The 13,378-nt window shown below is 40.5% G+C and overlaps 1 protein-coding gene across 8 annotated transcripts in view; it reads left to right on the forward strand.

The window, feature by feature from the left end:
* Positions 1 to 207: 207 nt before the first annotated feature.
* The window catches only part of LOC110990014 (regulator of G protein signaling 12-like), a 32,259-nt gene continuing 19,088 nt past the window's right edge, over positions 208 to 13,378 (forward strand). For 3 of the 8 annotated variants that reach the window (XM_022254770.2, XM_022254776.2, XM_087144606.1), the window contains exons 1-6: positions 2,517 to 2,738; positions 5,453 to 5,592; positions 6,168 to 8,333; positions 8,988 to 9,113; positions 12,301 to 12,322; positions 12,811 to 12,974. In XM_022254770.2, coding sequence (XP_022110462.2) covers positions 6,189 to 8,333; positions 8,988 to 9,113; positions 12,301 to 12,322; positions 12,811 to 12,974 — 2,457 coding nt within the window. In that variant the 5' untranslated portion in view covers positions 2,517 to 2,738; positions 5,453 to 5,592; positions 6,168 to 6,188. Of the gene's footprint in view, positions 567 to 2,512; positions 2,756 to 5,452; positions 5,593 to 6,167; positions 8,334 to 8,987; positions 9,114 to 12,300; positions 12,323 to 12,810; positions 12,975 to 13,378 lie in introns of those variants that run through there. The other 5 variants (XM_087144604.1, XM_022254774.2, XM_022254772.2 and 2 more) reach the window with 5 other exon arrangements.

Here is a 13,378-nt window from a genome sequence, read left to right on the forward strand (position 1 = left end):
TTCGATCCATTTCTAACGCAGAGTTATAAATGGGTACGTTCGATAAGCTTCCACGAGTACACCAGTGTTACACCAAGGGAAGCCTCGAAATGAGGGTAATCGAATGCTGCAGTGTACTCGCCAAGGCATTCTGGGAAAAGGTCAAGTCCCCGCCACGTTCCATAATGTACTTCCATGCACGAACAGTCCATCCGTGACGTCATAACACTCGGGCAGCCTCCAGAGACCACGGACGTATATAAAAAAAAACCTGGACTTGCAACGCCTTTGTATGAAAAAGAAGCCAACCAGCGGCCATTTTACCGAGCCGAATACAAAGGCGTGGGTTGGCTCCCTACTATTGACGTCAGGAAGAACAAAGGCGGGCATTACCAGGAAAGCTTTGTATTCGGCTCGGTAAAATGGCTGCGAGTGGATTCAATGACTCTATAAGCTGATTAAGGGCATTGCGAGTCCAGATTTTATTATACACGTCCGTGCCAGAGACCCACTCGCCAGTCGGGGTAGTAGTGGCTGACACCAGGGCAGGCACGAGGATCACCTGATGGCTAAACGAACGCTCTCGTGTAAGTTTGACTTACACGTGTAAGCTAATCGAACGCACCCTATATTTTGCATTCTGCGTGTGCGTCGCGCGCGCGTTGTGCGCCTAGCGTGTGTTGGTAAAAATGACTCAATGCCATCAACGATCTACCAATCAGATGCCGGGGATTTATTCGGGTGTGTGGGCGTACATGTTAGACCTACTGTACCTACATTGTGTACATAGTGGAAATTAACGACTTTGACCGTGCGCGGCGGTAAAACTTGACCGGACCCTCGTGAGCCATACGGATATGTCCTTACCAACTTGCCAATCCTCTGTTGAGCCTTCTTGTTTTGAAGACTTTGTTTAAACAAAGTTAACAAACGATCACATTGAAACTCTCTGTATGTGCTCTAAAAGGCTTAAACCAAATAAATACTACAGAATTATGAAAAGAAATGCTACATAAATCAGAAATTTAGCCTTAAAGTGGTTGCTAAGATGATAAATTGTTTGACATGTATTATAGAAAACTCTACGGCATTAAATTAATGTCGACTGCATTGTCCATTATGGTGAATTGACACATATGGTTGGACTAGCTTTGGGGTCACTCTTCAAGTTTATTACAAAGTGACACACAATTCTGTTCACGTCGTTCTCAGGCTGGTAAAATGGTCGGATAAAGCTCGACGCGCAAGAAATTTTGTGGAAACATGCTCGCTTCAAGTGCGAGCAAAACAACCTAAAGTTAAACTGATGAACGCAGAAAATACACACATAGACAAACTACTAAGAATTAACGTGAAGAAATCTTGCAACATCGATTTTTTTTTCGATGCGTGACAAATCACGTATCGGAACGGTCGCCGCGGCATATGTAGAAGACACTCAGTGACAGTCGTCACACCGTGACTCCGGCCATCACGCATTAGTACACGCTGCAGCGCGGCGGGAACGAGCATTTGCGCTCGCGTTTTTACCACAGCGACAACGAAACACGGAAAAAGATTAACTTGCTGGTAAAAATTATTCTAGGGTCTCCCCGAAAAATTTGGGTCCGGCGGTCGGGAAATTGCAAGCATTGTTTTGGTCTTTGAAAGTTGGATTATCGAATCGTTATTTGGGTATTCAAACGTCGATGTTTTGTTCCATCTAGGCCTATAGAGTACCAAATGAATACGTCCCGCGCACAATTAGTGTGCAAAGGCATTAGCGCGAGAACTAGCGCACGAACCAACACGTGCGTACCATCATTCGTTTGCACCGTACTTTCTGGTTCACGTCACCGTGACACTTCAGTACGCTGTTACTGAAGGGTGCAGTCCACTAATTCAAGCAATAATTTCCGCCAGGCTCATTAGCATTAAAAGTGCCTGCCCCCGCCCACAGTAACTTTCGAAAAAAGGGATTGTTTGGCCCCCAAAATGGTGAGATTGTGTAAATCTCTGCCAGGATCGAGTCCCTGGTTCTTTGGGCTTCCATCTGAGGGCGGAAGAGATAAAAAATACGGTTGAAAATGTTCCCAAAGGACCGTGAAAGTAGAGGGTTGCCATTTGAAAAATGGCTGCGTGCTGAAGACTTCGACTTCCCTGGGGGGTTGGTTTTGTTTTGGGTGAATAATTAAAATTGTAATTGGTTAACCCCCCTGAAAATTGAAAAGAAACTGAAAGATTAATGACCGAATAATAATTAGATTTTTGTGGGAGACACCTCAGGGATGTTGGGTTGCATGTTATTGAGCTCTGAAGAATGGTGATTTTACAATGTTTTCAATGGGGCTTGAATTAGTGGACTGTACCCTGAAGACCACTAAACGACAATCAATGGGGCGAAGTGGAAATGGGGCGAAGTGGTAATGGGGCGAAGTAGAAATGGGGCGAAGTGACTGACACCGGTCGATCTGTTTTTACTGACGGGAACCATGAATCATGGCGCTACTCATGCTTTACATGTACATATGTATATCGATTTTGATGGGAACCAGCATAACTGCTGCTGTATGATTTAGCTTAGGCAAAGATTCAGCCTGTCATACATACGTACATGTACTTATAGGAGTTACCTGCCGATTTTCCTCGCATGGAGTTGCAACTTCTAAACCAAATAAAAGGTCAAATGGAGTAGAACAACAATGTTGACATGTTTGACAGTTGGCCAGATTGGCTTTTAGGCCTAGAGGTCGGGGCGGATAGGCTTGGTGGATAAGCAGGTAGGCCAGTAGCTGGGGTGAGCGGACATGTCAATTTTCCATTCTCGCGGTTGGATGTACAGTAGGTTGTTCCATTTATATTGCGCGCACGTCTGGGCAACTCTCCACTCACGTCGTACAGGGATTTGTATGTTTTCCTCCTTTTTTGCCGCAATATGATCAAAATTACTGAAAGTAACCTTTTCAGTACAGTGTGGTAGATAACTAGATATTCATAGCGTATAGTGAAATTTCAGGCATATTTGATATAAGGTTAAAGAGTTTAGACTGCAACACTATTTTTGCCCCTTTAAGCTTCAAGTGTGAAATATGGAATAGCCACCAACTAACCAATCGGAGAGAGGAATCAAAACTTAATGACGTTATCCCAACCATCAGAATGTTTGCACTGGCCTCAGTTAGTCCGAGTAACTTGGACTCTACATATCACCTTCTTTTTTAGAGTAGAGTCCAATTGTACTAGGGTAGGCTTTGAAATCCTTCCATTAAATTCACTTCTCTGGAAATAGTTCGTACATGTCGTAGGCCTAGGCCTACCTGGAAGCAAATCCCCCGAATTCACCTGCTTCACATTTAAACATGGTCGGGCAATCGGAGAGTGGTAGAGTCCAAGTGATATGAATAGACCTACCTCCCATAGGTTTTCCATAAAACTTCCATTAATTCATTTCACTCAAAATAGCTTGTAACCTTATACCCGGTATACCTTGATCAAAATCCTCCGAATTTACCTTACACTTCAAACTGTCTACATGGTTTAAAGCATCTTGCTTAGGATTACATGTAAGTGAGAATCAGAGATTCCAGTGATGGTAAGGTTCACCCACATTTGGGAAGAAAAGAGAAATTTCCCTCTCAAATCAAAAATGCTCGTCATCGAGCTTGAAGTTGCCATCTTGTTCAAATAGTGATTTAAATTGGATGTTATTGTTAATCTACATGTAAATTCTAATGTCCTGGAGAGGACGGCACGCTGGCTTAGCGCCTAGCGGACCATTCACTAAAAACATCATGCCATGTTGGCACACGCGCACCGACAACTGATTCCTAAAGGCCACAATGTCTGGTAGCTATGATCTCACTGAAACTGTAAAGTTACTCCTGTACTGTCCAAATGTTAAAAAAGGTGATTTGTAGAGTCCAAGTTAGGGAAGAGTTCTACATGTACATACGGACATCAGTAATTATTCCCTAGCCATCAGAAAGCAAAAACATGTCCGTAAATGCTCAATTTTAGGAGACAAAAAAGCAAATTGTTTACTTAGAAAGCAGTTGAAGCCCTGCCAATTAGTACAATTTAGCCAGAAATGCTTGAAAATACAGTCGTACGTTTTCTCCCCCATAAAACACAGGTTTCGGCCATTTTGACAAAAATCATAGTTCAGCAGTTGCGAGTGCTCATTGTACTAGAAAAAAACAAATACAAATTGTACACTTCATGGATGCATATTTGCTCATGTACTGTACAGTGTTCCGTACGTGCATACCCTTGCACACATACACCATGTACAAACCTTGTGTGTATCCAGCAACCACCCAATCATTATGTTGTGATTGGCTTCCCATGAAATATCAGTATTCCCATGAAATATCAGTATTCATAATGCACGAGTGGGACTCTTTAAAGCTGCTGTGCACCAGTATAAGTCGTGTCAAACATTCTCCACTCATTTAATGTCCACTGTAAATATGTGGCTTGAAAGAAAGTTAGTAAATATCCACTTTCGCCGATAGAGGGCTTTGTGGCAACTGGCGCAGGCTAAAGAAATTATGTCATACATTATTGCATGACTTTTAAATGTTCTGAGTGCTTTGTTTTTTTAAAAGATTTCAAACAATTTTTGGACGTGGACTCATCAACATACATGTCAGTGCAATACCAGTGTATGAATTGTCTAAATAGGGTCCAATTTTGGATGTTTTCTTTGACAGGACTGATCCTCAAGTTAAAAATCTGATGAAGTAAATAAGGATGAAGACATTTTACTGCTGGCCAGCAAGTAGGCAACAAAATCAGTGCCAGAGAATTCCAAAAGCCTGGACATGCGATATGCATTCAAGATTCAAATGTTGAAAACGTGGTCCAATCTGGTGGGAATGGGGCCATTTCACTCTTCAAGCTCGATAAGGATTTCTCATGTGGTTATTTTTATGCATGAAAAAGTGTTGATCTAATCTAGTCCAAGTTACGTGGACTAGACCCAATCAAGACAGTGGTCAAAATGATCACATGGAGGAATATGCTCTCTTTTTTTGCAAAATACGATTTTTTAATGAAAAATATGACTTTTGAATTTTTAGAATACAGTTTGTGATCCAAGATGTTGGCAGGTCTGTGCCTGCAATTTGTCAGACCTGTCTCATAGGGTTTGTGCACAGGGTGTCAAATCGCTTTTTCCCCAAGTTACTGGGACTACCCTGCATGGATCAATCATGACTTACATATAGATGTATAGCTTCGTCCCTGAGATATTTGGCTTTTAGGGCAGCAGTGCATGCACAGTCTCAAAACAATTTGAAGTATTTTGCCACCTGCAGTTTCCCACATTTTCCAAGTAAATTAATCAACTTTCTTAATACTTTTCCTTGCCTCCTTTTGCGCCATATATTAACATGTACCAGGCAAATTTTGAAGGAAAAATTATTTAAAATCTTACCTATTTTTGTGACTTTGTGAATTCAAAAATTTATTTACTCTCTCCTGATAAACCTAGATGGCTCAATGTCACCCAAGAGAGTATTCTTCGTTTTGCACAGTTATGATAGTTACATGTAAAGGCACAGAGGGCAACTGTCAACATAGATGGCTACACACTGAAACTTAGATGTACATGTATTCAAAAGTGCTGTGAAGGTAGGCCGTACACCATGTTTGAATCAAAATTTCACAAAATTACCGAATGCAGTTCCAGCCAAAAACATTTCAGCACATATCATTGTCAGTTTTCAATTCTGCTTTGACCCCAAGGTTTGCTTAGCCCCAACAATCCCAAACCAGCCAAACTAGAACACTGAGCATACAGTGCTTATTAATATACGTTGGGTACGGGCAAACCGTTATATATAATTAACATCTCCCCAACGCAAAAAATACATCTTGAAAATAGAACACCAGGGGTTATTCATGCCTAGTCCCAGTAACCAGGGTGTTGTTCCTGGCATGATAATAATATCAAATAGCAATAAGTGATGTTCACGTAATTACTAATCAAACAGAATGGAGTCAAGTACAAAGCCCATGTTTCCATGGGTCAACTTTGCAATGTGCTGTATGTTGTGTGTTGCATCTGAGTCCTACACATGTACATTAATTCAAACAATTTAGTAATTCAAAAAATCTCACCATGAACAAAAACTTTCAGCATATCCATATGTATACCGTACACATAATTCATATTTGATAATGGCCTTTCATTTCTTTGCACACAGACCCCAGCTGTTCAAGCCAAGATGCATCTCAGCAGGCGAAACAAAACCAAAATTCCAAAGACAAGTTTCTCAAACATGAAGACAGTGGAGGTTGGACGTGGCCGTAATGGCTATGGCTTTACTATGAATGGACAGTATCCTTGCATTCTAAGTAGTATCTTACCAGGGAGCCCAGCAGATGTTGCTGGCTTGAAGTCTGGAGACTGTGTCATGGCTGTGAATGGAGAGAATGTTACTCGTGTAGGACATGAGCAGATTATCAAACTTATAGGAACAACATCAGGAGTCCTTCGTCTTACTGTTGCTTGCTTAGATGAGTCAGAATCTTCAGATGATGATTATATACCGGCCCCAAGAGTGCGGTTCATGAGATCTAAAAGCACTACACCCAGTGTTGCCGACAGAGATGAAGGAAATAAGGATCATATGAAACAGGGAACTATTCATGAGCATTTGGAGGTGGAGACACCCACAGGCATCAATCCTTCCAGTAAATTTGCACCCGGACATCTTAGTCCATACAACCAAACAGGGAAAGCAACAATTAAGCTTCAGAAACCTGCCAGTAGTTATGATTACACTTTCTGGAATGGAAGAGGCTTTGAAAAAATGACCAGTTTTCAAAAACCACGGAAAGTTAAGCGTCATGCAGAAAGTAGACAAAGGCAGAGGGCACATTCTGTCCAGAACCACACCAATTTCTATGATGAAGATGATGAGGCTGACCAAGGTTTACGGCCTCTGACCCCAGTTGAAGTGTCCAATATAAGGTATCCATCATTGTATCCTAATTCAAAGCAGAGTTCCCAACATACAAAATCTGCTGACTCCGCAAAAGAACATCAGGTAGTTATGAGTGCCATAGTGGGCTATCTTGGCTCCATTGATATCCCAGCTTCAGCTAATTTACCAACAGCAAGTTTGCAAGCAATACGTGGCTGTGTAAGACGTCTGCATCTTGAACAACGAGTCCACTCTGTAATGCTGATGGAGATCACTAATACAGGAGTTGAACTGATCAATGCCAATCGCAAAGTGACTGTAGTTTACCATTCAGATAGTATCACATTTTCAGGAATTTGCCCTGATGATAAGCGTTGTTTTGGCATTGTAACAGCACATAGTCAGGGAGAAGTCTCTGATTGTGTTGATAGTGATGATGAACCAGTTGGAAGCTCATGCCACGTCTTTCTGGTGGACCCTTCATTGAGTTATCACAATGTTCACTTCCAAATGGCTGCGAGGTTTGGCATTGAGTGTGTTCATGATGCAGCAACAAACACATGTCAGCAGTTTCCTATGTCTTCCCGTCCCCTCCTAACTCATATTGCCGGATTACATAGTGGTCATGGTGACAGGCTCCACTTTGCTGATTTCTATGGTCAGTCTGCATACCCAGCAGGCCCAAGACGTTCAAACAGTAACAGCAGTAATAGTGACAGTGGCTTTGGTAATGGTAAGGAGACAAGTACTGAAAGCAACCAACATGGAGAGAGAGTTATGATTGTAGATGTAGCAGGACATATTCGCAAACAACGGACAAGAGAGCAATATAATGCCATGGCAATCAGTGAGTCTTCAAGCAGATATGTTGCACATGCTGAAATCAACCCGTCACAATCCTCATATTCACTGTCTTCTATGTCACCATCATCTCCTGAACAGTCGCCTAAAAATACATTAAGTCAGAGTAAGATACATGCATTTGACCCTTCAGGGCGCTTAACTCCACGTGCAAGACCTGATCCCATCTTGAAAGATCGCAATGGTAGTGTGACACCTCTTGCTAGACCTAGTGCAACTGTGCATGACACATCCTCTGGTCGTTTGACCCCCAGAGTGAGACCAGACCCTGTGGGATTTTGTAGTCCTGTAATTATGCAAGTGTCCAAGCAAGAGAATGGAAAGCAAAGTGTGCATGTCAAGATGCATCCAAGTATCACCAACCAATATGTAAGACAAGCCACAAGTACATGTAATATGCATACTGAGCCAAGAAGCAAAACAACTGATGTTGGTAGCGTGAAAGGTCGACCTCCTACTGGAAGGCACTCCATGTATGCGAAGTTGGATGCTAGCCAAGGAAGAAGTATGAAGCCATTGCATCCTAACAAAAAAGCAGAGATACAAAGGATGTCACAGCTGCCGTTGAAGATGCAAAGACAGGTATGCAATTACTGTATTACACAATGAAAATATCCAGCCATTGAAATGATGACCAATAGCCTTTATTGTAGACACATACATGTACATGTATATTAACTCTTCTTGTTACAAAGTAATTGTTCCATCTCAATGAGTCAGTACAGCTCTGTCATTGTGAATGATAGTCAAAAACACATTATTGAGGAATGATGTTGCATGTTTATGGTCACACGTGTACATTCGTACATGTCAAAAGTGGCATACATGTGTCGATATGTACATGTACATACTAATACATGTACATGCATTGCATCCAAATGTATGTACAAACAGACTTACCTGGTTAAGCAGTGTTCACAGCTATACATGTATGTATGTACACGTATTATCACAAGTACTCATGTTTCCTGCCAAGTAGAGTGTAAGTAATTTTCACGTTCCTACTATAAATGTATGGTGGCAAAACACTTCCTGTGGATTTGTGTTGAAGGTACATGTACATATACATGTATATGAAAGGTACATGGTGAACATGTACATGACCTGGAGTGTACATGTGTACATGACCTGGAGTGCACATGTATTTCTCATTGATTTTAATATCAATACCACTTTTGAATTTTCAGTATTTCTTATGAATGAAATCGAAACACTTTCAACACCTTTATATTGCAGTACGATTTGATAAGACGTAACAGTGACTGTTCAGAATACAGTTCTTCAAACTTAAAGATGTCTAAACAAAACCTTCAGCAAGCTTCGCAGTTCAACATGCAGCTGAAACAGCCAGGTACAAGACAGGTAAGTCATGATACATGTACCTTTCTTGAATTGTGTCATAAAACCAGGTCTCTGTCAGAAACCAGGTTTCTTATATCAATTGTGACTTCCTACAATTTGTTTTTTGGCAAGTGGTAAGTAAATACTCTATTGGCCTTATTTTCAGTCACATGACTCCTACTTCGTTTGAAACAAAAAATAGGGATCAACCAATGATTGGATTGGACATCAGATCAGGTCATAACATCAGAACATCGGCAAAACGTTGAACGTGTACTGTTTCCATTGACAGCCATTAAAACAGCCCGGGGAATTGCACCATGTGTGGCACCACACATGAGGTGCTGTGTGAGCAGTCGAAAGGTAGCCTGCGATTTAACCTTTATTCAAGGCATGCATGGCTACTTGAACACACGACGTGACGTGCACCTCTGCCGTTAGCATGCACGATGAAGACACCAATGCAGTGGTGTAGTGGTGCCATGCGTACCTTGACTAAAGGCTACCATGATTCAGCCTGAGGTGCTATGTCTATTCTGCATGTACACGTACATGTACCGGTAAGCACCGCACGGGTTTGTGTGATCGGTTACATCGGTATCGTGCTCGGCGGCTATCAGTGGACACACTTTACACGATTTATTCTCTCAACAGTGACAGTAAAGGCAAAAACTGATCCTATTACCGGACATCGGATCAGCAGTTAAACCTACATGGGTTGATCCCTACGAAAAAGTGCCTTATTATTTGAAATTTGTAATAGAAACACCGAGTTAGTCTCCAGGAAGATACTGGTAGTATTCTGAAAAACTTGAACTACTGACGTCATGAAAGTTTCAAGCACCATCCACAGGGGGAGCAGCAGCAAATGAAAAGAGCATTTTCAATTGATGTGTGTGTCAAAGTCTGTAATCACTGGACACTTGGTACCGGTAGACAATAGGACTTGTGCCAACAACATAGGCGCAAGGTTTGAAACTGATGACATCATCAAAAAACAAAAGACCTTTTAAGTTTTCAAAAATGGCAACTAAATCCTAAAAGATATACTCTTGTATTATCCATTAAATAACAGAATGTAAACATTGACATCATTTCTACCAGGTGCATGGCTAGTCTTACTGGATATTGTTCACACACGTGACCTGCCAATCACAAAAATTACCCTACACTGTAACAGTAGTCTATCACTTAAAAATACAGTGTAAAGCAGGTGTATCCATCCCTTTTATTGTGTACATGTATTCACTCAAGATGACTTAATATTAGTTTTATTTGGCATGTTTCTTGGAACAGGGCCAAACTTGTGGTGGTGGTGGTGGAACAAAGTTGATGCATAGTCCAGTGGTTATGGACTTACAGACTTGAGTCTGATTCTTGCCCATGACAGAGGTCACCGAAACAGCTCAGTGTTTGTCTTGTGACAATGACAACATTCGTCTTGTTGAAATGTGTTTAAAAGTGCTTCATACATTGTAAGCTCTTGGAAGCTTGAAACCAAATATTTCTTGTCATACATGTACAGTACTGTATGTACACACACTTGAAAATAGTACCCTGTGTTTCAAATATACACCTGTATGTACAAGTACAAGTTATGCATAATTTTGTGGAAATACATGTACAGGTTCCTACAGTACTAACGCCAGTCTCACTTTATACGTTGTGGTTAATTGTGTGCATACACATACATGGACATCAGTGAATACGTAAAAATTGTCAAAGAATTAAAATGAAGTTATTAGTTATTGCTTGTTGGCTAGGCCTACATGTACATGTAGTAAGTCACATACATGTACAAATTAAATCACCCACCAAACACAATTTAGACCTTCAAAGTTGTTCGCTGTTTTTAGTGTATTTTGTATTTGCAATCGATCAACCTTAAAAGCTTAACAATAACAGAGACCTTGATAACCGAGTGAACATGTGCATACACAATATACAGATGAGGAACTGAATGGGAAAAACTGATTTGTGTTAAAAGGTGAACAATACGGACCTGTGTATTGTACACGTACTGTACATGTACATGTACACTCTACAGTATGGTACACGTACATTGGTACATGTACATTGTATACACATATGCGTGCACAACAGGTAGTTGTGTCCTATTGTTTGTTCTTCCGCACTTTCTGTATGTCGTGACCTTTTCTCATTTACCAGGAAGTGAAATAAGTTCCTGCCTGATAGTGTGCATGTACATTTACGTACCTAATTGTACATTGGTTGACTCTGTTAGTTGTGCACTGTGCACTGGCTCTTCCTGTTCTCTGTGTGCCTGACATTGTTCGGTACTTTGAGGAACTTTCAGTCTTCCTTCTTTACAGCTTGAATGAAACATCAAGGAAGTTAAATGGCATCAGCTTGTACTTGTTCATGAATATACACACTTCATTTCTGTTGTGACTGGTAAATTGTTCCGTGAAAGGAATATTTTGAAGAGCTGTTCCCATGAGTGCTTTTCAGAAATTTGCCAAATCAAGGAGCTCTCAGTCTTCAAGTAGTCGACTTCTCGCTGTTAGAGTAAGTATGTACATACATGTACATGTATGTGCACAGGTACATGTACATGTATAATTTTGTGGTTGCGTGCCACATGTATACAGTGTACATGCATACATGTACATGATGTAAATTGTACTGTACCAGTATATGGTACATATACATGTAAATGTATGTAAGAAAAGGGTATACACGCACATGTGTATTATATACTGGTACATGTACAACTGTACATGTCCATGTGACATTGGCAAGCTTTTGCATACAGGGATACATTTACATGTACATGAACAGGTTACTGTAGTAAAGTACTTGGTACAGTACATGTACCCTGTACCATACATGTTCCTCTGAGAGTTCATGTACGTGTATGTACAGAGGTCCAGTCAGAAAGTTACATAAAGGGACGTGTAGTATTTGTAATACATGTACTGTACATACATGTACATGTACATGTATCTCTGCATATTGGGAGTGTTGTGCTTCACCCTCCTCAGCTTTGCTCCAAGGCCAGCTTGTCTTTTACATATATGTAGGAGTAAGTTACACAGTAGTCTCGACTAGTAGTCGAGTAACTTCACTGCAGTTTAATTCATTGAATTTTGAAACCACCGGTATGAGTGTTTGTGATTTTGTAAACTTTTATACAGTTGTACATGTACATATAATTAATTGTTGATTTATTTGTTTTCCCCCATAGTCGTTGGCTGCATCAGATGGAGGTGAGCTCAATCCTGTGACAAATTTGTTGTGAATATGCAGATTTTACTGTGTACATGTAGAGTTTGGACTTATTTAATGAGACGACTCATTCAATGAATTAATCATGTACATGTACTAGTTCCTACATGTATTGATGATATGATTTGTTATGATAATCAGTTGTAGCGGTAAGTTAAATTGTGGTTATATGTCCTTAATAGATAAGCCAGGGTTTACATGTACACCTTTTGTTAAATAATTGATATGAGAAGCCTACATACATGTATATGTCCCGCAAACACCTTTTGGAATGGCTTTTAATTTTCAAATGAAGCTCCTAATGTACAAGAATTCGCAATGGCAACAGGTTCAGATTGTTTAAGAGTTATGCCTGGTGTTTATGTTTGGTAAAGGCTAAAGTCTTTTACATGTGTATTTTTTTGTGTGTATAGACGTCAGTATTTTGAATGTTGCATAAAAGCATGCATGTACTATTGTCTTCATGTAGAGCTGGATACAGCAGAAGGAGATTCAGCAATGAAAAGTGAAGGAAACCAGTCTAATCCAAATCTTCTTGATCTGGCCAATAATCAAGAGATTGGTAGAGTATCTAGCTGGGCTGTCAGCTTTGATCATCTCTTACAAGATGAACTTGGCCTGGCCTGCTTCACAGTAGGTGTTCAAGTTTACTCTCTTCATTATTAGGCTTCAGAAACCAGTCTGAAATCTCATCACGGCGATCTCACCATGTCCTAGGGAGTATGGAGTTATGGTCAGACATCAGCCATTTCCATGAATTTATGGCATTTTTCTTGCCGAAAGCATTTTTCTTACCAAACTTCTCCAAGGGCAAAAAAAGTTAAGATAAAAGTCCCAGAAGCAAAATCCTGTTTTGTATTTTTTCACTGAGTTTTGTACTTTGTGATATTTAAACTGCTACAATGTGTATTTTCCTATGACCTTGGCTTATGTCCAGTCAATTGTTGATAATGGCAGAGTGAATCTGAGAAATATCCTCCATTGTACAAACTTGTACAGTAAAAACATTTTACATGTACTTTTATGTTTTGTCTGAC

Source organism: Acanthaster planci, linkage group LG13 (assembly GCF_054643075.1).
Source record: "Acanthaster planci isolate LZ-2023a linkage group LG13, COTS_SCS, whole genome shotgun sequence".
In the NCBI taxonomy this organism is placed as follows: Eukaryota; Metazoa; Echinodermata; class Asteroidea; order Valvatida; family Acanthasteridae; genus Acanthaster; species Acanthaster planci.